Raw genomic sequence first — 22,616 nt, 5'->3', positions numbered from 1 at the left:
ATTTCATCCTGGAAGTATTTGCACAGTCAATGGCAATTTATTTATTTGAGTTGAATTTGTACTATTATTTTTCAAATTGTTTTTATTCAATTTTGAAAATGTCATATATGGCATCCATCCTCTGTAGTACCTTTTCTAGCTCTCCCGGTATGTGTATGGGTATGTATACATATGTATACATGTTTTTATTTGTGTCTAGGCTGGTGCATGTGGATGTGTATGAGTGCACATGTGGTGGCCAGAAACCAGCTTTTGTTGTTATTCCTTGGGTACTGTAGAGTACATCTTATTTTTTGAGGCAAGGTCTCTTATTGACCTAGACCTCACCAATTCAGCTAGGTTGGCTGGCAAGCAGGCCCCAGAGATCTGCCTGTCTCCACTTACCCAGCCTTATGGTTATAATCAAGTGCAACAAGGGCAGGTTTTCTTGTGTAGGTTCATAAGATCCGGATTCGGGTCTCTATGCTCATATACCAAGCAGATCAGACTGTCTAAGATATCTGCACAGCTCCACAATGCCAGGTTCTTACCTCCAATTTTATGCTCTGTCTAGTGGTACCACCATCACCTTGATTCTGAAAGACAGCTTAAAAAGAGGAGGAAACATTGGCTTTCTCTATTCTTTTTAAACTTTCCTATTAAAAGAAAACTAGGTACTTCCTTTTTTGCATAATTAACAAGAACAAAGCCAGAGCCATTAACCAGCAAGGTCTTTCTAAAGAACAAAGCAAAAAGCAGCCAATAACTATAAAGATTCATTTTAACACAACTTAAAAGGTGATAAGGAACATTCAAGCCTGATTCAAAGCTGTCGGCAGGTGGTTCAGCCAAGTCCTGTGAGTGATTTTTGAGAGGGAATTGTGGTATCTATTTTCAAGTTAGGTCCTTAGACAGCAGATCTTCCTTTATGGGAAAGAGACATGATGTTTAATGTCACATTAACACTGCAGTGAGCCCTTGGGTCCTCTTGGCCACAATCAGCACAGCGAACTTGGTAAACTACCTGTGCTCCTGCAAGCACATTTAGGGAAGACATAAAATCCAGTGGTGTTTGGAAGCAGGCCATGGGTTCTGTAATTGGTATTCCAACTATTCACACAGGCCCGAAGATGAAAGGCCTTCTGTTATGCTCCTCCTAACCCTAGCCAGGCTGCATCCAATCCAATTCACTTTGCAAAACAAGTGTCTTCACACAGATTCCCTAGATAATCTATGTTTTATCCTTCCTTTGTCCCCCTTAAATTTATGTTTTTCAGGACAAAGGATACTGGTTTTCTTTCCTTCAAAGATCACTTGCCTGTAACTCAGATAATTATCACTGATACCAACAGATCAAACTCAGAAGCCGCTTGGAGAATTGGCCCTTTACGTTGCTATGGTGACCGTGAGTACAACACCCCCCTTTCTCTGAATTACATGAACAAGTCGTTTTGGTTCCCTTATCCCTTTTCCCTTCAGTGTCCTCCTAGTGTTGAAAATTCCCCCCAAGCCCATTGCTTTTCTACACCCAGTGGAAACACACACCCGTCCTGAAGGACTCTCTGCTTCGCAGGACACTACTGGAATGCCGTTGCCTTTTCTACTGAAGCTTCTTACCTCCACTTTCCTACCTTCCATGCGGAATTCAGCGCTGACATTTCCTTCTTTTTTAAAACCACCGCTTTATCTGGAGTTTTCCTAGAGAACCTTGGCATGAAAGATTTCATCCGACTTGAAATGAGCTGTAAGTGCCTTCCTTTATGAGTTCAATGTCAGTGGTCCACAGAGGTTTGACTTTATCCTTGCCAACAGCCACCAGTACATATTGTTAATGTTGAGCCAATGTAACCATTATCAGTAAAACTAGCACTGAATCTGTCAAATCTCTGCAAATGTGTTATGATTTATTATGTTCTCTCAGCATTTGTCGGGTGGTTCTTCAGGATATGTGCATTCCAAAAGTATCTGTGTGTTACCATTGCCAACTCCATTCTCTATTAAGGCATGGCTTTCTCTTACCTGTTCCTTTAAGCTTCCACACCTCAGGATTGCACTCTATGGGGAACAAGGGTTCTCTTGATATTTGGGATCCATTTAACAACTGTATCCGTGCTTCAGAAGTCATTTTTTATGTGCTGGGAAGACCAGCTCAATCAGTAAAGCACCTGTGTGCAAGCATGAGGAGCTGAGTTCAGTTCCCCAGAACCCAAGTAACATAGCCAGGCATTCCTACTCCAGAGGAGGCACAGACAGGTGGAGCCCTGCAGCTCCTCCAGCGGAATTGCTGAGCTCTGGGTTCAGTGAGGGACTCTGTTCCACAAATGAGGTGGAGAATAATTGAGGAGGAACTTGGACATCCACCTCTGGCATGCCTGAGCACATCTTGAACAAGTAACACACACACACACACACACACACACACACACACACCACACACACACACACACACACACACACACACACACACACACACAATTTCTTATCTTTCACCAATAGGAGAGTATAACCAGTCAGTGATAATTCATGCCGAATTTCCACTTCTTTCTTGCCAGTAGCACTGTGTGTGTGGGGTTAGATGCATGATTTATATACCTTTGTAATAGCTATAAATAAATAAATGCCCTATCTGTGGGACCTGTGCCATTAGTGATCATTAAGCCAAATGGACACTAGAGAAATATGGATGGAAAGACATTCTACTGAAGGACAATGCATATCAGCATGCTAATAAGAATACATGAAAGCACAAAAAGGAGAGAAATACAATGATTAATTAATTTTTATGAAAATGGAAAAACAACAATGTTTTAGTCTATTTCAGTAATAATAACTTTAAAAGTCTGTCCATAAGTTTGATTTTCTGCAAAGTTGTCAATGAGTTCACTAAAGTTAATTTCCTGTACTTGTTTTTGTTCAAATGAAACTATAAATTGTATTGGCCTATTTATCTTCTATTATATTTAAAAGAGAATATTTTTTCATTTTCAATGAGATTGTTTTTCATATAAACTCAGATATTCAGAAGGTTTGGGAAGATTTTCAACAAAGTGACAAGTTTGGTAAAGTAAATTATTTTTTTAAACTCCAATAATTATAACACTCTCCATATCTTTTTCTTTTAACCAGAATCAATTCTAGTGACCTCAAAATATCCAAATAATCAAAAATCTGTGCAGCAAATATTTGAATGCAGACTTCATCGTAGATTTTGCTCCTGTTAAGGAGAGACTGAACCAAACTATCAAGGGTTTGCAGTAACTTGAGTTCTTCTGCTTCTTGTGCTGCCACTTGTGTTATTAAGTGTACATTCATGTTACATTAGAGAGGGAAGTGAAACACAGTGAAACTCTGTCTCAGAAAACAAGGCTTGGAGGGAATCCTGAGGAATGACACCAATACTATCCCCTAGCCTCTCCATGAAGGTGCATACACGTGAATGAGCACACCTGCTCACATATGTACCAGCATATATGTGAGTAGGCATACACAGACATAGAGATAAATAAATAAATAAAAATAAACATTAAGCATATTTTAGCTGCTCTTAACTGTTGCTTCTGGGATCTTTAGACTAAGTGGTCTCCACTACCTGTACGGTGCCTTGCTCTTACTCTGCTCATGACCACAGCTTGCTTGAGCTTGTCCTTGAACATCCCTCTACCCTTGTCTAAGTGGACATTTTCTGATAGTTTGAGTGAGGTGATTGACCATGTTACAGTGATTTAACTGCATGAGATACCCTTGAAAGCTAAGCAAACATCCTATCCTCAGATATTGGAAATTTGAGAGTTCCCCACAAGAAGACAAGTACATTTGCACAAAGGCAGGGTGGAGGTTTTGTGTGGGTCTCCAGCACATGGGTGAGCTGCTAAGTGTTTCTTTTGCAGTTGCAGACTACACATGGGAAAAGGGAGTGTCTCCGTGTTACTTTTCACTTATTGTCCAAGGACACACGCTACTAATGGGAGAAGCTTTGTGATTTTGGTGTAAAATAAAAATCCTTCATACCTAACTTACTCAGACTCTGCAAAGCAGGTAGAATACCAACCATTCCATAGTGTGGACGTAATAACCTCAATGTAAAATTTAATAAAAAAATCAGACCCGAAGACTTTTCATTCATTAATCCCGCAGTCAATGTTATGGTATATTATCACAAGATAATCACCAGTGATGGAGTGTTAATTACAGATCAGTGTCCAATTTGTTTGTACTTTGTAGCAGTGCACTGTGCCCTTTGGGCAGTATAATCTCTTTAATTCAATTTAGTATTAAATTTATAAAAACACACAAATAAAACTCGTAATGTAATTATTTGATGTTTACTGTAATTATACTGTCAAATGTTGCTTTCTAAAACACAAGCATTTTGTATTAAATATTTTTAAGTGTTAGACCTGAGAATGTGAATGTAGTTCAGTAACAAAGAGGACTAGCTAGCACACACAAGACCCCGAGTTCAGTCCCTACCAATAGAAACTAAATACATACATAAACATAAAGTCAGCAAAATACAAGGCCTCATATTTCCTAAAGTTATTAATATTATTGTTGTTGCTACTGCTATGAAGGGGAAAACTGTAACAAAATATCAAAAACCTTACTCTTCATAGCTACAAATCCAATAACATTACTCATTTAAGCAGATGGACTTTCCATGCTAAAGAGTTCACAGCAAGAAACCATGCAGACCAGCTCCTTGGAAAGGAAAGGTCCTTTAACAGATGCACTGACTCAGAAGAGACACAGTCCCATCCCTGGAGAGTTCTCCTCTTTGCTATCCAAACAGCAAGGTTGATATGTCCATTGAGAGTAAGTTGTCTAGCACAGAGCAGTATTGTCCTTATCTCTGATCTGGGCTAGGAGTTGAGGACACATGAATGCCTCTTAAGCTTTGAGCTGAGTAATGGGAAAAGCAGTGGAGAGTAGACACCAAAGTATTCCCTGTAGGGTACAGTGACACATTCTTGCTGTAGAGGTAGGGGAGAACATTCAGCGGCCTTTTCTAGGCTTCTTTGATCCTTGGAACCCTTGTGAGGCATTCCTCCTCTATAGGCTGTTCCTTTGACAATCTTCCCTCAACAGAGTGGTGAGTTCATGTTATTTCATTCATCTCTTAACTCCCCAGGAACTTGATCCGGCTTGATGAATATCATCCAAAGGCCCCTTAGATTTGTCTTGAACAATAAAGGAGCAAACAATGAGAAAATATCTATCATTTAAGAGAAACATTTAAGTGAGACATTTAAGTGGAAAGTTTATGATAGTATGAGAGTGTTACTGCATCCCAATTTCCTATCCAGGGCCATGAGAATATGTGATTGCCTCTGTGCCCTGCCACAAAGTCTGGAGTCAAGCCCATGTTGGCTTATGGTACCATCTGCTCATTCATACTTTTTATATTCAGCTGCATCTAGTTATCTCTATTATGTATTCTAGCCATGATGGCCATGGGAGACTACATAGACTACAGGGTATTTGAGGTTGGAGGCAAGAGTTAAACATACAATCTCTACCCATGGTAACACCAAAGGCCACACAGATAGCCAGGGTCAAGGCCACAAACTCTGGCCATGTGCATGTCTGAGATCCATGCTGCCACCAGGAATACCAATCTGAGTACTCTGCACGGCCACATGGGGCCGTGGTGTCATCCAGGCCTGGGCAGCTGCCAAGGGCCATGTGTAAATCCGTATTCCTACTGAAGTTGGGGTCTGTGATCATGTCCATGGCCCACGTTGCCACAGGCGTTCATAGGAATTATGTATGTTGAAATACAAGGGTGATGTTGAGCTGGCCTTGCCCCTCATTTGCCCTAGGATAGCTGACCCTGCCCCTTTCTAGACACTACAACAGGAGAGCTGGTCTCACATACTTGGGAGAGATGTCCCATCCACTTGGGAGAGATGGCCCCATTTCTCACCATGGGCATAGGAGAGCTGGCCCCAAAAACATGGGCCTAGGAGAGTGGGCTCTGCATTGTGCCTGACGGGGGGGTGGTCCCAGTGACCCAGATCAACCAATTCAGCTACCACTTAGACCCACATCCTGGGCCTCAGATTGGCCCACCCTAAGATATACTCGATCTGTGACCTGATGAAGTATAGTGAAGGGACTGGTCCTGTGGAGCTATATTCATAAGATCTCCATGACTTGGGGCAACAGCAGGATATCCGAGAGGTTTTGGTGAGGATCCAGTGATGCTGGTGTGCCAGAGGCCTTGAACCAGACCAATGACTCATTGCAATGAACATTTTGTAGGTGGAGTCGAACAGACAAAAGGGTAGACTGTGAGACACTCCACAGCATCCAGTGCCACTAGGATGAATGAAGAGGTATTGGAAAGATGGAGGATCAAGTTATTTTTCTGTGGTTGTTTGTTTGTTTTGTTTTGTTTTGTTTTTAATTGGTATTTTGGGAGGATTTCTTTCGGAGGGAGGCTACAGGAGTGAAGGAAGAACATGGAAGGACAGGGAGATAAGTGGGATTGGGGAGCATGATGTGAAATTCCCAAAGATTTAATGAAGAATTATGTTATAAAAAAAATAAAATGAAAGCTCTAGAAGTATATTACCAGGATTTAAATCTTAGTTTTAGCCACCGTGACAACTTGTGCTCAGTTCCCTCACTGATGAATATACTCTTGTCTAACAGGTTTGTATTGAGGCCTTACTGAATTCAGTGACAGAAAATGTTATGCAATATGTCTGGCTTGTGTGATGCCCTTAACAAATATTAATGTTACTGCTAGTACTATTTTATTGATTCTTTAATGTCCAGGAGGAATGGTTTAAATATTATTGGTCTTTGATAGTTACTTGAATAAATATCAGCAGTAACAAAACATTTAAAAGAGTTTTTTACAAAGATCCTGGAACCCAAGTATAAAAACAAAAAGCAGCTAAGGAGAACTGCAGCATTTATTCATTTTTAGGAGTCCAGCCTTGGTTTTGCCAGAGATATATACATAAAAGCACAGGATGGAGGGCTGGGCCTGTAGTAAGTGAGCTTGCTCTACCCAAGCATTATGTTAGTGCCTGGGTCTGTGACAAGTAAAAATTTCTCTACAACAGTGTTTCTCAACGTTTCTAATGTTTTGGCCCTTTAATGCAGTTCCCCATGTTGTGGTGACCCCCAACCACAAAATTATTTTCCTTGCTACTCCATAACTGTAATTTTACTACTGTTATGAATCATAATGTAAGTATTTGATATGCTGGATATCTGATGTGTGACCCTTGTGAAAGGGTCATTCAACCCCCAAAGGGGTCATGACCTACAAGTTGAGAACCACTGCTCTACAGCTTGCAGACTAGTTGGGGAGACAAACAGATCGTATGGTACAGGTGATTCATCGTATAACTAAGCTCGGTACAGACACGAAGCCCAACTTGGTGAGAGAATTGGGCAAGGACAGCAGAGCATCTAGCCTCCTACAAAGGTATGCTGACTGATGGTAACCCAATACCTTTAAACTAACCATGCAGGGAGAATTTTACCAAAATATTTAATATTTCTCCCCCATATTCCCACAAATCTTTGTCCTGAATACATAGAGACAGATATATGTGAAAGCCAGTCATCTCTCAATAAATGTTTGATTTTGAGATGAGCAGATTTTCAAGATGGAACTAGTGATCTATATGAGAAACAGATATGGGCAGTGGTGGTATATGCCTCTAATTCTAGTGCTGGGGAAACAAAGCAGGTGGATCTTTGTGAGTTTGAGGCCAGCCTGGTCTACAAAACAAGGTCCAGGACAGCCAGGGCTACACAAACACTGTCTGGACAAACAACCAAAAAGAAAGAAAGGAAGAAAGAAAGAAAGGCAGGGGGAGGAAGGGACAGAGAGAGAGAGAGAGAGAGAGAGAGAGAGAGAGAGAGAGAGAGAGAGAGAGAGAGAGAGAAAAGAAAAAGAAACTGAGGCTAAAGAGAGGGCTCAATGGCTAATCGCACTTGCTCTTCTTACAGAAGACCCATGTTCAGTCAACAGCACCTATGTGGTCATTCCAGCCATGTGTAATGCCAGTTTCAGGGGATCCATCACCCTTTCTGGCTTCTTTCCCTATCAGACATGCATGTGGTGTACAGACATACAATTAGGTAAAATATATTTATAAAATAAATAAATAAATATCTAAAGCAATTAAAACAGACACAGAAAAGAGAAACCAGGTCTTGGAGAATGAATGGCTTAGCTGTCAAGTGTTGTTTAATAAGCATGAGGACCTGAGTTTGACCCTCAGAGCACACATTAAAAAATCAAGTGTGGTGGCACATGCTTCTAATCCCGCTATTGAGAGAAAGGTCCAGATTCCCTGGATTTGGCTTGTCAGTCAACCTAGCCTCATCAGTCAGCATCACCACAATCACTGCTGTCTGAGGTATTATCACCATGCTCTCCAGCATCCCTCTTCTAGGTTCCATCCCTACTGTCACCAGTACATCACCACAGTCACCATGGTTATTACCACCACCATCACCAGGATCAGCACCATTACTATCTTCATTATGACCATCATTTTAATATCATTGGTATTATTGTTAATGAATGGCTGCCAATTGATTTCCATAATATATTGCTAAAGGAGAGGGAGAGAGTCCTGGACAGTAACCAACATGGGGCGGGGGGGGGGTTCAGAGTAATTTAAGGCTGTGTCATTTTCAATGTTATTGCCCTGGACAAGCAACTGACATTATCAAAGTAATCTTAATATTTTTAAGATATATTTTTATTTATGTGTATATATCTATGTGGGTATTTACACATGTATCCAGGTACCTCTGGAGGCCAGAGAACAATCATATCCCCGGAGCTGGAGTTTTAGGCGGTTATGGGCTACCCCATCTGAACATTAGGAAACTGGGTTCTGATTCTCTGGAAGAACAGCAAGTGCTCTTACCTGTTGAGCCTTCTCTCCAGCCTGATTTTGGAATTTTTGGATATGGAAATATGAGTGCTTATACCACACGCATTGACTAAATATCCTGGCAAATGATACTGTTGTTCTAAGGACATGGGTCTCCTCTCTATAGCTTGGAGATGCCTGGCTTACCACTTGTGTACAGTAGAATATAGGTAAAACCAGGGTAGACTAAGGAAACCCAGAGCTTCAGCAGAGATTAGGATAGGCACAAGTGCCCCAGGTCCCTGCTTCTTGTATTGAACAACTAGGAACAACTGATGTGGGCAGGGCATAGAAGACACACATTCTTAGTCTTTAGCAGTTGATACTGCTGATGGTGATCCCAGTGTTCCAGGGAATTCCAAGATGTTCTCTCCACACTGACAGAGACTTATAATTCCTTTCCCTAAACATCCTGAACATGCCTGTGCCTGCAACACACTGACAATGCCCTTCATCCTTCTTTCTTGTTTGGCTGCAGCTGCTTCTGAGGTCACATTCGCCATTGATGTTGGGAACGGCCCTGTTGAACTCCTTGTCCAGTCTCCTTCTCCTCTGAATGACAACCAATGGCATTTTATCCGGGCTGAGAGGAACCTCAAGGAGACCTCCCTGCAGGTGGATAACCTTCTACGGAGTACAAGGGAGACCTCAGAGGAAGGCCATTTCCGACTTCAGCTGAATAGTCAGTTGTTTGTAGGTAGGATACATCATACTGCATACTTTGTGCTAAACACCTACAAGATAGCTTTGTGCCCTAGCTCAAGGAAAATCCCTAATATTTTTACAACTAAGAAATAAAATATATTACTTTTTACTATTAAATTTCATACATTGTTTTATTCTAGTTTCATAGATCATCACAATAAAGTTTATGCTACTCCTTCACAAACTTAGGGGCTGTCTCAGACTGTTTTGGTACCATTTCTCCATGTATATGTTATTTTTCAGACGTCTATGGAATTTTATGTTTTGGGTCATTGTAATAAAAATTTACAGCATAGGCATAAAGATTCCAGTCCATCACTCTTCTTGGCAATCCCCAACTCCTGATAACTATTGTTAAAAGTGTGATCAAATAGTCTAACTAAACTAAAGAACTTCAGTTTCAGGAGTAAAATTATGGAGTGCTGGCTGGTTTAATGTCAACATGACAGTAGCTAGAGACACTTGAAAGAGGGACTCTCAATTGAGAAAATGTCTCCATATATTTTGCCTATAAGGAAGTCTGTAGAGCCTTTACTTAATTAGTGGTTTATGTGAGGGGTACCAGCTGTTTATTGTTCATGGTTCCATCCATGGGCTGGTGGTCCTGGATTCTATAAGACATCAAGCAGAATAGGCCATGTAAGGCACAGCAATAAGCAGCCCCTCCATGGCTTCTAAATCAGCTCATGCCTCCAGGTTCTTGACCTGCTTGATGTTGTCCCCTGACTTCCTTTGATAATTGACTGTGATATTCAAGTACAAAATAAACAAAATAAACCTTATCCTCTCCAAGTTGCTTTTGGTCACAGCAATAGAAACACTAGCTAATATAAGATGGTACTCACTCCCTCAGTGAGACTCAGCACTAGCACCAATATTATCTCTGAATTGGTTGTCACTGACAGTGGTGAGAGTGGATAGATTCAGAAGTCATGGACTGAATTTGTTCCTTCTTTTATTTCACTATCTCTTCCTCCCTTCTCCCTCCCTCATTTCCCCCATCAATAGTCACAGAGATGCTAACTCTATTCAAGCAACATTGTATGATAGTGGGGATAGAACATGAACTAAGAAAAGTCACTGCTTTTCAAGGTGCTTGTGTGTGTTGGGGGTGTGTGTGACTGTGGGTGTGAATTGTGTGTGCATGTATGTATGCATGTAGGTATGTGTATGAGTTTGTGTGCATGCAGTATGTATGTGGAGAGAGGGGGGGATATTTTAGATATGCTAGCCTAGTACTGATTTTGTTTTTGCACTGTTTTCTATCAACACTCACATTGTATAGCTCACCACCAGCTATGAACTCTATCTCTATTCCATGTATATTTCTTATTTTCTTCCTTTATATGTGGGCTAAAGTAATTTTTAAATCTGAAAATATTATCACTGAAAACATTCTTGCTTAAGGAAAAGAGATACTAGAATTTGAGATAATCAGATTTTCATTTCATTATCCACCATACATGTATCTTCATTAACTGTGTTTTATACATCCAGCAGAATCTAATATCAAGTGATTTAAAACCTTCTTATGATTATAAGTCTTTTCCTTAATTAATAACTCCTGTAAGTAATATGATTTACTACAGAAAGAATTTAAATTTATTTTGCTGTTTTAGTTCTATTTAAACATCACATTTTATTTCTTGGAGGAGTTTGCTACTCATCAAGATTTAATATCTTCTTTTTGGTGGAATCAGTTCAAGTATTTTACAATTTTCATAAATTATACTCCATGTGAAAGTCTAATTTATCTTCAGGCAGTATTTATGAATCTTTCTAGTTGAAGCAGGATCTAAAGATGGAGGATTGGCTTTTTACACAATCAAAGCTCCCCAACTATCACAAGAACAGAGACGAGGTGAACTTTGTGTAACTTAAAATGGAAGAGAGGCAGCAGTGTTTTGTGACAAATTTTATCACCACTCATTTAAATTGCTCACAAATTCAGTGAGTTGTGCAAGCATGTGGATGGCACTGGATGAAACATCTTGATAGAGTTGTAACCCAGATCAGTCTGAGGAGCAAGCTCACTTCAATTATGCCTCTCTCCAGTGAGTCCCATTTCAGAAATTACTGTGCTTTATTGAGTTTAACCTGAAGAAATTGAAAAAGGGGAAACATTCTGTCATAGGTTATCTTTGTCTGTTGATTTATGCCTTACTCTTTAGCATTCAATGGCAGGTAGGTTGGCAAATGTCATCTGGCCAAAGGCAGTTGAAGACCCAACATTTCCATTTTTTTGTGTAATTCATCTGTTCAGTGAATGAATGAATGAATGAATGATAGTTTTGCTTAGTCATTGCCCTAGTTTCCTGTCTAGTTGCTGTGATAAAATTTTCCAACAGAAGTAACAGGAAAGAAAGGGCTTATTCAGTATACAGTTCCAGATTAGAATCCATCACTAAGATAGAAGAGGCGGGAACTTGAAGTAACTCTTTACATCCATAGTCAAGTATAGAGAGAATGAATACATGCATGTTTACTCTCAGTTTACCTCCTCCTTTTTTACATAGTCTAGGACCTAAAACCAAAGGATAGTGCCACCTACTTTCATGTTAGGTCTTAACACAGGAATTAACTTAATCAAGATTATCCCTCAAAGACATGCCCACAAGCCACTCTAATCAAGACAGTCCCTCACTGAGAATCATTTAACAGGTGATTCTGTATTGTATCAAATTGGCAAAACTGAACATCATAGTTATATTAGCCCAAATAAAGAACTGTGTCCTCCATTACTCAGAAATGTGGAGACATTTGATGCTTATCTGTGGCAGGTACCAAAGGATGCCATTATTGGAGTGTGTGTCTTGATTGGGATAGATTGAGTATGGCATCATTTAAGTATCAATATGGATGTGCCTGTCTAGATACCTTTAGCCATGGGAGGAATTTTAAATCAAACTAGAGTCTCCAGCAGCATTTTGATCACCGGATCTCTTCTGTGACCATGAGTACTTTCTGTGTACCAGACACAGGCTGCATCTTATAAAATAGGACATACCTTCTGGCACTGCCCTGGTTATTTCAATGTGACAGCATGAAAAGTGTTGATCAATGACTCATTGCTTGATAGATTTCCAGAATCAATATTGTACCAACACTGTTTGTCACAATGATAGTTAGGGATATTTGCAACAAAGCTATGTTGACCAGTGCATTGATTGAGCAGAATATAATAAATTTTATAGGATGTAGCTTTAAATATATAATATATAGCTGAGGTATAGTCTCACCATTTGGGCTGTTGACAATTTCATTATTTCTGCTTTGTGAGTTTTATGTATGTATACATGTGTGTGGTTTGAATGCATGTTTGCATGTGCATGAGCATATTTGTTTATTGTCACATGTATAAATGTAGAGGCAAGAGGTTGATATCAAAATATTCCTTGATAGCTTTCCACTTCATTTCTGAGTCATGGTCTTTTGCTGAACCCCTGATTTGGCTGATGTGGAAAAGCCAGCTTTCCCCTTGAGCATGCTGTCTTTGTCTCCCAAGTGATAGGATTACAGGTGGCTGTTGTGTGAGTGCTGGAAGTCTGAACTTCTGTACTCATCCTCATGCTGTTAGTATTCTGGATGAGACCTTGGTAGAGAAATAGCTGGTATAAATTTGTGATTGTCTTTTGCCATAGAATGGAAATGAAGTTCAGGAATGACAGATCTACTCCCTACATGTCTCATGCCTGTGTGCATAGCACAGCAAAGGAAGGGTCTCACTTTTCCCAGTTGGGTGTGGCATCTTCCCAGATATGCTGCAGATATACAGCAGACATTTGTGTAGATGAGCCCGAGAGCCTCGCTTTCTGTTGTTACCTCCTTTGCCTCTTTCTTTCATTCATACACATGCTTGATGCAGCTGGTCATATTGCAATACTAGTCAGGAAGCAAAGACAATACATGCTGGTGCTTAGGTCTCTCTCTCTCTCTCTCTCTCTCTCTCTCTCTCTCTCTCTCTCTCTCTCTCTCTCCCTCCCTTTTTTTATTCAGTTCAGGAAAGCAGCCAATGGAAAGGTGCCACCCACATTTAGGGTGGGTCTTCCCACCTCAATTTATATGATATAGAAACTCCCTCACACACATGCCTGAGACTTGTTTCTTATGGAATTCTAGATCCGTCAAATTTCACCTTGGAGATGTGAACAACTATGTATTCACTCTAGAAGAGCAAAAATTACAAAACAAAGAAGCAATTCCCTTAAAGTCTAACTTACTGAGACAGTGATTAAGCTTTCCATGACAGATGTTAAGCTTCTGTAGGCTATTGACTGGCTTTAGGCACAGTAGTTCACATAGGGATTAAATAGCTGAATACTCAAGCGTAGGAGAAAAGAGGGGAGGGAAGAAAGGAGTAGGGTAAAGTGAGAAGGGAAAAGGAGAGGGAGAAAGAGATAAAATGAGATGAAGCAAAAACCAGGAAAACATTAACGTAATAATTTTTGTTAAATCAGAGCCACGTTTGGCCCACTCAATGCTGGCACTAAAGGAGATAAAGAGGAGAACTTGGGAAAATGGAGACTCCTGTGTTTGTGCAGGGTTGGAGAGGGCACGTATATAAAGGCACTTCTTTGGAGACAGTGAAAACTTATCAAGTGATTTTCTAAGGCAGGTTTAGCATTCTAAGTTACATTTTAAGAACTGATTCATACTTAATCCAAGGAACCACCATCCTAATGAACTCATCTGATACCAGGGCCAACAGAGATATGCTATACCAAATTGCTTCTCAATACACCATCTAATCAATGCTCTTTATTGTCCAAAAGATTGATGTCATGCACCAAAATGATAAATGGGTGTGTGTGCTTCTTGGAACAGGAAACCATGTGAGAGAGAAGCAGAAGAAAGTAGATTCCCTTTCTTGTGGCATTGACCTCAATTTTTCAGCACAATAGCTTAGCTCACAGATTCAGGGCTGGGAGTCCTCTGTACTGCTGCCTGTCAGCAGATCCTATTCCACCCCAGCTCTGCCATGCAAAATTTTTCTTACTCTTGACCCTAAACAAGGTAATCCTTTTTAAGTTGATGTCTTCACTGTTCAGAATGAAGGGCAGCAACACCACTTCCTTTCTCACTGAGAATTAGATGAACTTAGTGGAATGTGTAATATAACTCTAGCATGCTTGACATGGGTAACAAAATTAGTTTGATTACCAAAGAACTTGCAGATTAAGACTGAGCCTGTAAAGAGAGGCTGAAAACCACTCTAAGAATAAAGCCATCTTCTCTCTCTTCTAACTGTATAGTAAACTATTGTGTGAATTTCCCCTTGGAGATGTGAACAACTATGTATTCACTCTAAAAAGAGCAAAAATTACAAAACAAAGAAGCAATTCCCCTAAAGTCTAACTTACTGAGAAAGTGAATTTATTGGTTTCTTTTATAATTATAAATGAGGCTTGCTCACAAGAACATGGATGGCTCAGATAGCTGCCTCATTGACAGCTCCCTGTGGCCTGGAAGATGACTCATAAAAGCTACATCCTTCAAGGTTCCTGAACCACTTACAGGAATCGTGGTGGTGGGGGGGGGGGGGCTCTTAAAGCATATCCTGTTCCAACAACTGATATTACTTATATAACTGTGGTGGAATATTACTTTAAGATGTGTTACATTCACTTTTGCTGGCAATATTTGTTTAATGATGCAAAGATGTGTTACATTCTCTTATGTTGCATTTGTTTAACTCTGTAAAGCTGTGTTACTTTGACTGCCTAAAACACCTGATTGGTCTAATAAAGAGCTGAACAGCCAAAGTGAGGCAGGAGAGAGAGAGAGGCAGTGCTAACAGGCAGAGAGAATAAGTAAGAGGAGAAATCTAGGCTCAAGAAAAGAAGGGGAGGAATGAGCAAGGAGAAGAGGATGCCAGGGACCAGCCACCCAGCCCCACATTCAGTCCCAGAGTAAGAAGGAAAGAAAGATATATAGAATAAAGAAAGGTAAAAAGCTCAGAGGCAAAATGTAGTTAAAAAGAAACAGGATAATTTAAGTTAGAAAAACTGGCTAGAAACAAGCCAAGGTAAGGCTGGGCATTCATAAGTAAGAATAAGTATCCATGTATTTATTTGGGAGTTGTGTGTGGGCCCCCAAAAAGTAAAAAACAAAGCTACATATAACCTTTGGGAGGGGCTTGTGAATGGTACAAATTTTGTTTACATTACAATTCTTAAAGAGCCTCTCTAGGAAGGAATGTTATAATTTGAAAAAATAGCTGCCCAACAACTGTACATAAGCCAAGATGCAAAAATGCAAAGTGGAAAATGTATCAGAATGATAGCTGGAATATGTGTGTGCAAAGACAGCCAGGTAACTTAACCTGCTAAATCTGGGTGGGGTCCTGGAAAGAAGCCAGCAAGAAAGCAAGTGCATCTCCATCTGATTTCTCAATGGAAGACATTCTTGAATTTTGCTAGGATTTCTTTCTTTTTAAAAATTGACAAATTTGGAATGAAAAAAAAAAAATAGCTCAGCAGATACAGACTCTCGCCAAGTCTGACACCCTGAGTTTAATCTTTAGGACCCATGCGGTAGAAGGAGAGAGTGGACTCTTACAACATGTCCTCTAACAGTGTGTGTACATGTCCCTGTGTGCATGTACATGTATGTGTGCACATGTATTTGTGTTTTCTCTGTGTGCACATTTGTGTTGTCTCTTGTGCATGTACATGCATGTGTGCATGTGTACTTGTGTTGTCTCTGTGTATACATGCACATGTATGTGTAGATGTATGTTTGTGTATGGTCTATGTGTGTGTTTATGTGTATGTGTTTCTATATGTGCATATGTCCATGGATGTGCATGTGTGTGTGTGTGTGTATGTGTGTGTGTGTGTGTGTATTTTGTGTTGGTACGTATCTTTTTAAAATTATCCAACATGTGGTCTAGTCTGTACATTTCTTACAATAAAAAGAATCTGTTCTTTAGATTTTTCTCTTTTATAAAAACAAAGCACAGCCTATAAAAGCACAACTTCAGTTCACTGTGCAAGGTACTTGCACAATGCCTCGTGTCATGGTGCTCTCTCAGCGTCTAGAAGGGCATGAGCTTCTAGTCTGGGGGAAATAGTACTTAGTTATATGTCTCTACATTGAGAAGTGCATTTTTACTAGAGAAATTACCCCAGCCACCCTTTCTTCATTTATAAACTTGTTGTCTAAGCCACACAGGCAAGAAAATGTGCAATAGATCTTGCAATCGCCACCTCTGCTAGGAGAAAAATGACACCAAGAAGATATATGAAGAGTTATTCAAATCCACAAAGGGGGGGTGACTACAGGAGAAACAGAACCCAGTGTGAGGCTCCATAAATCCTCCCCTCTTTATTGCATATAACCCCCAGAAAAAAATAATGAGCCTTCCTTTGTGATCGGCTTGTGTGTGCCATTGATTTATCTTGTGGTTAAAGGAGACTTACTCACCGAAATTGAAACAGACAAGACAGTGCAATTGAGGCTTGGCCTCTTGGCCTGCATTCTTATCAGAATTGGAAGCAAACTCAATGTTTTTTCAATATTTCAGAGTAAGAGACTAGCCTTGTATCTCAGGAAAGTTCTTTTTTATTCTTTGGACTCAAGCAGTGATTCATGTGTGTTTATTGGTCTGGTAACCTGGTGTTTTAGGTACTTTCCTATTGCTATGATAAGACACCATGACCAATAAAATGCTTAGATTGCACTCATGGTTACAGAGGGTAGACTCTGTGACAATCATGATGGCAACAGCCAGGCAGTCATGGCTCTGGGGCAATAGCCAAGAGCTTGCATCTTGATATATAAGTATGAGGCAGAGAGAGATATGTGGGGATAACATAGGCTTTTGAAACCTCAAAGTCAGTCCCAAATGACACACCTTCTCCAACAAGATCACACCTCCAAATCATTCTCAAACAGTTCCACCAGCTGGGGAGCAAGTATGCAAACATGATGCTGAGGAAGCTGTTCTCGTTCAAAGCACCATACCTGGGATGGATTAAGGAAGGTATATTCCTAAGCATCTACACTGTGGTTTTCCAGAGATCTGCCTGTCTCCACCTCATATCTTACATCCCTGTGATTATAGGCACACATCACATCATTTAGTCTTTTTATAGGTTCTTTTTTCTTTATTAAGAAAATTTTTATTCATTTTATGTGCCAACTGCTGATCATCCTCTCGTCCCTCCAGCCTTCACCCCCAACCCCACCTCCCATCCCCTCTTCTGAAAAGATAAGGCCTCCCACAGAGAGTCAGCAAAGCCTGGTACATTCAGGTGAGGTAGGTTCCAGCCCCTCCCCACTGCATCAAGGCTGTGCAAGGTATCCCACCATAAGTAATGAGCTCCAGAAAGCCAGCTCATGCACCAGGGATAGATCCTGATTCACTGCCAGGGCCCTTCAAACAGACCGAGCTGCACAACTGTCTCACACATGCAGATGACCTAGTCCAGTCCCATGAAGTCTTCCTAGGTTCTGAGGATCAGATACAGGTCTCCATGTCTGCGAGGTAAGCACTTTACTCGCTGATCCATCCCCCACCTCGATTTACAATTTTATTTTCTTTGTTTACACTTATATTTCCTATCTAAAATGGCAAACTTCCAATGCCTAGCCTATCTTCTTTGATAAGTATGCACACAGATCTAGTTACTTTCTAAACCAAATTTAACAGAGTTGTAGCATAAAGTGTTCAAGAGGAATGAGTCTCAATTAAGACAGTATAAATACAGAAAATAATTGATGTGTAGTTTCTACCATCAGTATTTTCTCCTGCTCCTCTTTCTTTCTTCTTTTTCTCTTCCATCATCCTCACATTCTTTCTATGTTTCATTAATACATTAGGCATACCTCAAGGACTTTTATGCACTCTCCACTCATCTATGATATAATCTTGAACTTTAAGATCAGACACAAAATGCCTATTTTCTAAAGCCAGAATGGGCCTCTGCCTCGTTTAGGATCTCCTAGAATTCTCAGCAGAGCACACATACAGGCTAATGGGATTTAACTGTGCTTTCCAGCTTCTTGTCTCTTAGCACACATTTCTCTTATATCTGGGAAGAGCGGGGTTTTCTCTGTGAACAAAACAATGAGAAACTTTAAATCTGCTCAATGCTTGATGGAGAGTATTGAACCCTGTCTTGACAGACTCCAGATGTATCTCTGCTGAGAGTCGGATTACAGCCCAAGTCTCAATTTGAGTAGAGAAATCTTATCTGCTAAACAGCATTTTATAGATAACTCTAAGATAAAAAAGCAGATAATATATAATGTACCTACTGAGTCTAGGCGAAGTGAAGTCTAGGTGAGTCTAGGTGAAGACTCAAGAGAAGGATCCACAGGACTGCAGTACCGGAACACATGCTATACTCTGTGATCCTCAGTAAGCTTTACTATAAAAACATGGAATGACTCACGGAATAGCTGAAAATCCAACAATTCAGTGCTCAATATAGCTAGCCAGTGAGTGACATGGAGGTGAACCTCAACACCGATCTTTCCCTCTCCCAGGGCACAGTCTTACACTGCATAAGCATAAAGGAATATATTGCAGTTTCGTCTCTTTGGTGCATCTGACCGTTCTCTTTGAAATTTGCCAGGAAGGACAATCTAACTCTATCCCTTTTATTTCAGATGAACACACTAAAGGCTGCATAAAAATATCCATATTTTATTTACACGCAGGCACCATGGTCATGTAAACTTTCATTCCTGTGCATCTAAGAAGAGCTATGTCTCTCTTAGTCTTGCTCTCCCTCTCTGGGCATGTTTTTCTTTGAAACAGGGTCTCATATTTCCTAAGCTGGCCTCAAACATGCTATGTAGTCAAAGATGATCTTGAACTTCTGATCCTCCAGCCTTCACATCCTGCGTGCTGAGATTTTTGATATGCACAGCCATGATTACTTAATTCAGTGGTACTGGCAATTGAACTCAGGGCTTCATGCATGCCAGGCAAGCACTCTAGCAACTGAATTAAATCCTCAGCCCTGACTTCATGTTCCTTTAAATTCCTTTCTCTTACTGGGATCTTAAAGAAAAGTTCAGCAGGGCTGACAATACCACCTCAGTTAAGTGTTAGCAGGAAGATGTTACTCTTATGTAATACAATGTTATAGATCGACAGAAAGAAGCTGAGGTGAAATTACCCTGCAGACAGCTTCCTTCAGAGAGCAATAGCATGAAGACCACAAAATCCCAAAATGAGAGTGAGGAGCTCTTAGATCCAAAGATAAAAAAGAAGGCATTTTGATCCTACAGATTTTCAAGAAGATGGGGATAAGTCTCACACCACATGCCCCAGTCTCCATGCTGGACATCATCATTAGCATCCAGCCCTCAAGGCCCTCTGGCGTCATGGCAGTAGGGAAGAGGCAGGCCTTGTCTGCAGCTACAACGGGAAGAAGAGCTGCATGGTCAGAGCAGGCTCTCCCATCTTGTCCAGGGAGAGACTCCGCAGCAGGAAGTGGCCTGATTTCTGAGGGAAGGGACAGTCAGAGGTTCTGTGATCTATCGGTTATATCTATGAAATATAGCAATGACACTGTTCATGTTTTCCCTCTTGTTTTTCACCCTTAGGAGGGACATCGTCAAGACAGAAAGGGTTTCTTGGATGTATCCGCTCTTTACACTTGAATGGGCAGAAAGTGGACCTGGAAGAGAGGGCAAAGGTCACGTCTGGAGTCAGACCTGGCTGCCCAGGTCACTGCAGCAGCTATGGAAGCAACTGCCACAATGGGGGCAAGTGTGTGGAAAAGCACAGTGGCTACTCCTGTGACTGCACCAACTCACCATATGAAGGGCCTTTCTGCCAGAAAGGTAAGCTGGGCGTGCATGCCACTGCTGTGTCCAGTTCAGCAGCTTCCACAGGCCACATCCAGCAATCCCACGCCTGAGGCAATACACACCATTGTTCCTGCATGTGATGCTCTAATGTCCACATGGCATGATTAAACCAATGACACCAATGCCTTTAGGCACACTACACCATTGCTTCTATGTGTGACAATGGTCAAACCAACGTTCTCCATGCCCTCAAGCAGTGCCCCAGATTTGTACTCTCAAGTGTTCCCTGTTTAGACTCTGCTTAGCTCATCAACATTGTCATAGCTTCTGTCCTGGCATTGGGCTTGCATGCTTGCTGGCAGTGCAGTTGTGCGTGGTCATAGCTGAAAATGGGCACATCCTCCAGGTTGAAGAAAAAGCTGAAGACCAGAAGTGGATCACTTACTAACAATTCTAGTTCTAATACCTCAATTAAAAAAATGTATCAAAGGACCACAGTGTTGAGTGCAAAAGAAGATATAGAAACACTTAAGCCATCTTTAATTTTTTTCTGAAAGAAAACATATCAATGAATAAAAAAAGTTCAGTCTAAACTTCATATTTTTTAACTTTTACTTACAAAATAGTAGTTTGCTGTGCACCCAGTGTAAACAATGTTCAAAGTATTTAATATTAAAATAAAATATTTTAACTACTGCAAGAGACAGTAATTCTATGTTTCTTACTTATTCATGAAGACATTCACATTTTTGGGGTGTGTGTGTGTGTGTGTGTGTGTGCATATTCCTGTGTATGAGGGCTGTGCATGTATGTGCAGACCACTGGAAACAATAGGTATATGTTGCTTAGGTGACATCTACCCTGTATTTTGAGGCAGAGTCTCTCACTGGTCTAGACTCTCCAATGGACTAGGCTGACTGGCCAGAAATCTATAGGAATCTATCAGACTCTGCCTCCTCAGCATTGAGAACGCAACCACCACTACGCTAGTTATTTTTTTAACCTAGGTTTTGAGGATCAAACTGTAAGCACTTGAACAACAAAGCCATATCTTCAGCTTTTAAACACATTTCTCAAGATCTTCTATCAAGCAGTAGTTTATTTAGTCTAACTTGATCTGAAAGTTAAAGAAAAAAAGAACCCAGTGTTTTCCTTGAAGGACTCTGTAATTTAATTTCTCCTCTCCTTCATTCTGACCTTCGCTCCAACTAATTGGGGTTATTTACTTGTTATTGCCAGGAAATATAATAAACTTCTTGGGAAAACAAAACATTGGAACAAACTTTAGAACCAACAGGGTGTTAAACCATGTATCAGAGCTTAGAATAAATAAAACAGGCCCCAACCGATAGCTCCTAACTAAAGACAAAATTTTAAGTTTTTCTATTACAACTACTTATTTTGTTGAGGGAACACATGTGCTATGGCACACACGTGGAGGTTAGAGAAATCCCTGTGGCCCTTGACCTCTCCTTCTACCATGTGGGTCCATGGATCAATCTTAGGTCCTCAGATAAGGTGAAAAGCCATCTTGCTAGCCTTGAAACTTGTGTAGATAAGAGCTCACAAACTCATAGTGGTTGTAGTTGCTTACACACAACCTGCAAAAGATCAATCTAGTCAATATTCCAACATGGAATTTGGAGAGACTCAATAGGCCCCGCCCCTAGCTGACAACCTATTGACAGTTGATTAGTTGAAGAAGAGTTGGTTTTCTTGACTGTTATTGTGCCCATGTTCCCTCGGATGGTCTTATATGCAAGCCAAAAATGCCATCATTAACTGGACTCAATGGATGATAAATAAATAGCATGCAGTTAGAAAGGAACATGGGGGGTTGGAAGGAGTTGGAGGGATGTGATAAAAATGCATTAGATATGTGTCTTAGTTTGCTTTCTATTGTTGTGAAAGATGACATGACCAAAAATGCCTAGGGGAGGGAAGGGTTTATTTGACGTACAGGTCACAGAGCATCATCAAGGGAAGGCAATGCAGCAACTCGAGGCAGAACTTGGAGGCAAGAAATGAAGTGAAATCTATGAAGGAATGCTAGCTTACCCCCCATGGTTTGCTCAGCCTGTTTCTTTGCACAACCCAGGTCCACTTGCCTAGGGGTTCACAGTGGGCTGTGCCATCCCATTCCACATTAATCATTAATCAAGAAAATACCCCTAGAGACTTGTCTATAGGCCAATCTGATGGAGGCAATTTCTTAAGTAAAGTTCCGTCTTCCCAGATTACCCTGGCCTGTGTCAA

General features: G+C 40.6%; 1 protein-coding gene across 3 annotated transcripts in view; it reads left to right on the top strand.

The window, feature by feature from the left end:
• Cntnap5 (contactin associated protein family member 5) overlaps window positions 1–22,616 on the top strand; it is a 920,429-nt gene that overhangs the window by 773,820 nt on the left and 123,993 nt on the right. For all 3 annotated transcript variants that reach the window (XM_059280761.1, XM_059280759.1, XM_059280758.1), the window contains 4 exons: window positions 1,257–1,384; window positions 1,553–1,723; window positions 9,367–9,585; window positions 20,154–20,393. In XM_059280761.1, the coding sequence (XP_059136744.1) occupies window positions 1,257–1,384; window positions 1,553–1,723; window positions 9,367–9,585; window positions 20,154–20,393 (758 nt within the window). The remainder of the gene's footprint in view (window positions 1–1,256; window positions 1,385–1,552; window positions 1,724–9,366; window positions 9,586–20,153; window positions 20,394–22,616) is intronic.

Source organism: Peromyscus eremicus, chromosome 15 (genome assembly GCF_949786415.1).
Source record: "Peromyscus eremicus chromosome 15, PerEre_H2_v1, whole genome shotgun sequence".
NCBI lineage: Eukaryota > Metazoa > Chordata > Mammalia > Rodentia > Cricetidae > Peromyscus > Peromyscus eremicus.
Note: the sequence above shows the minus strand (reverse complement) of the source record. Positions and strands in the feature narration are given on the sequence as shown.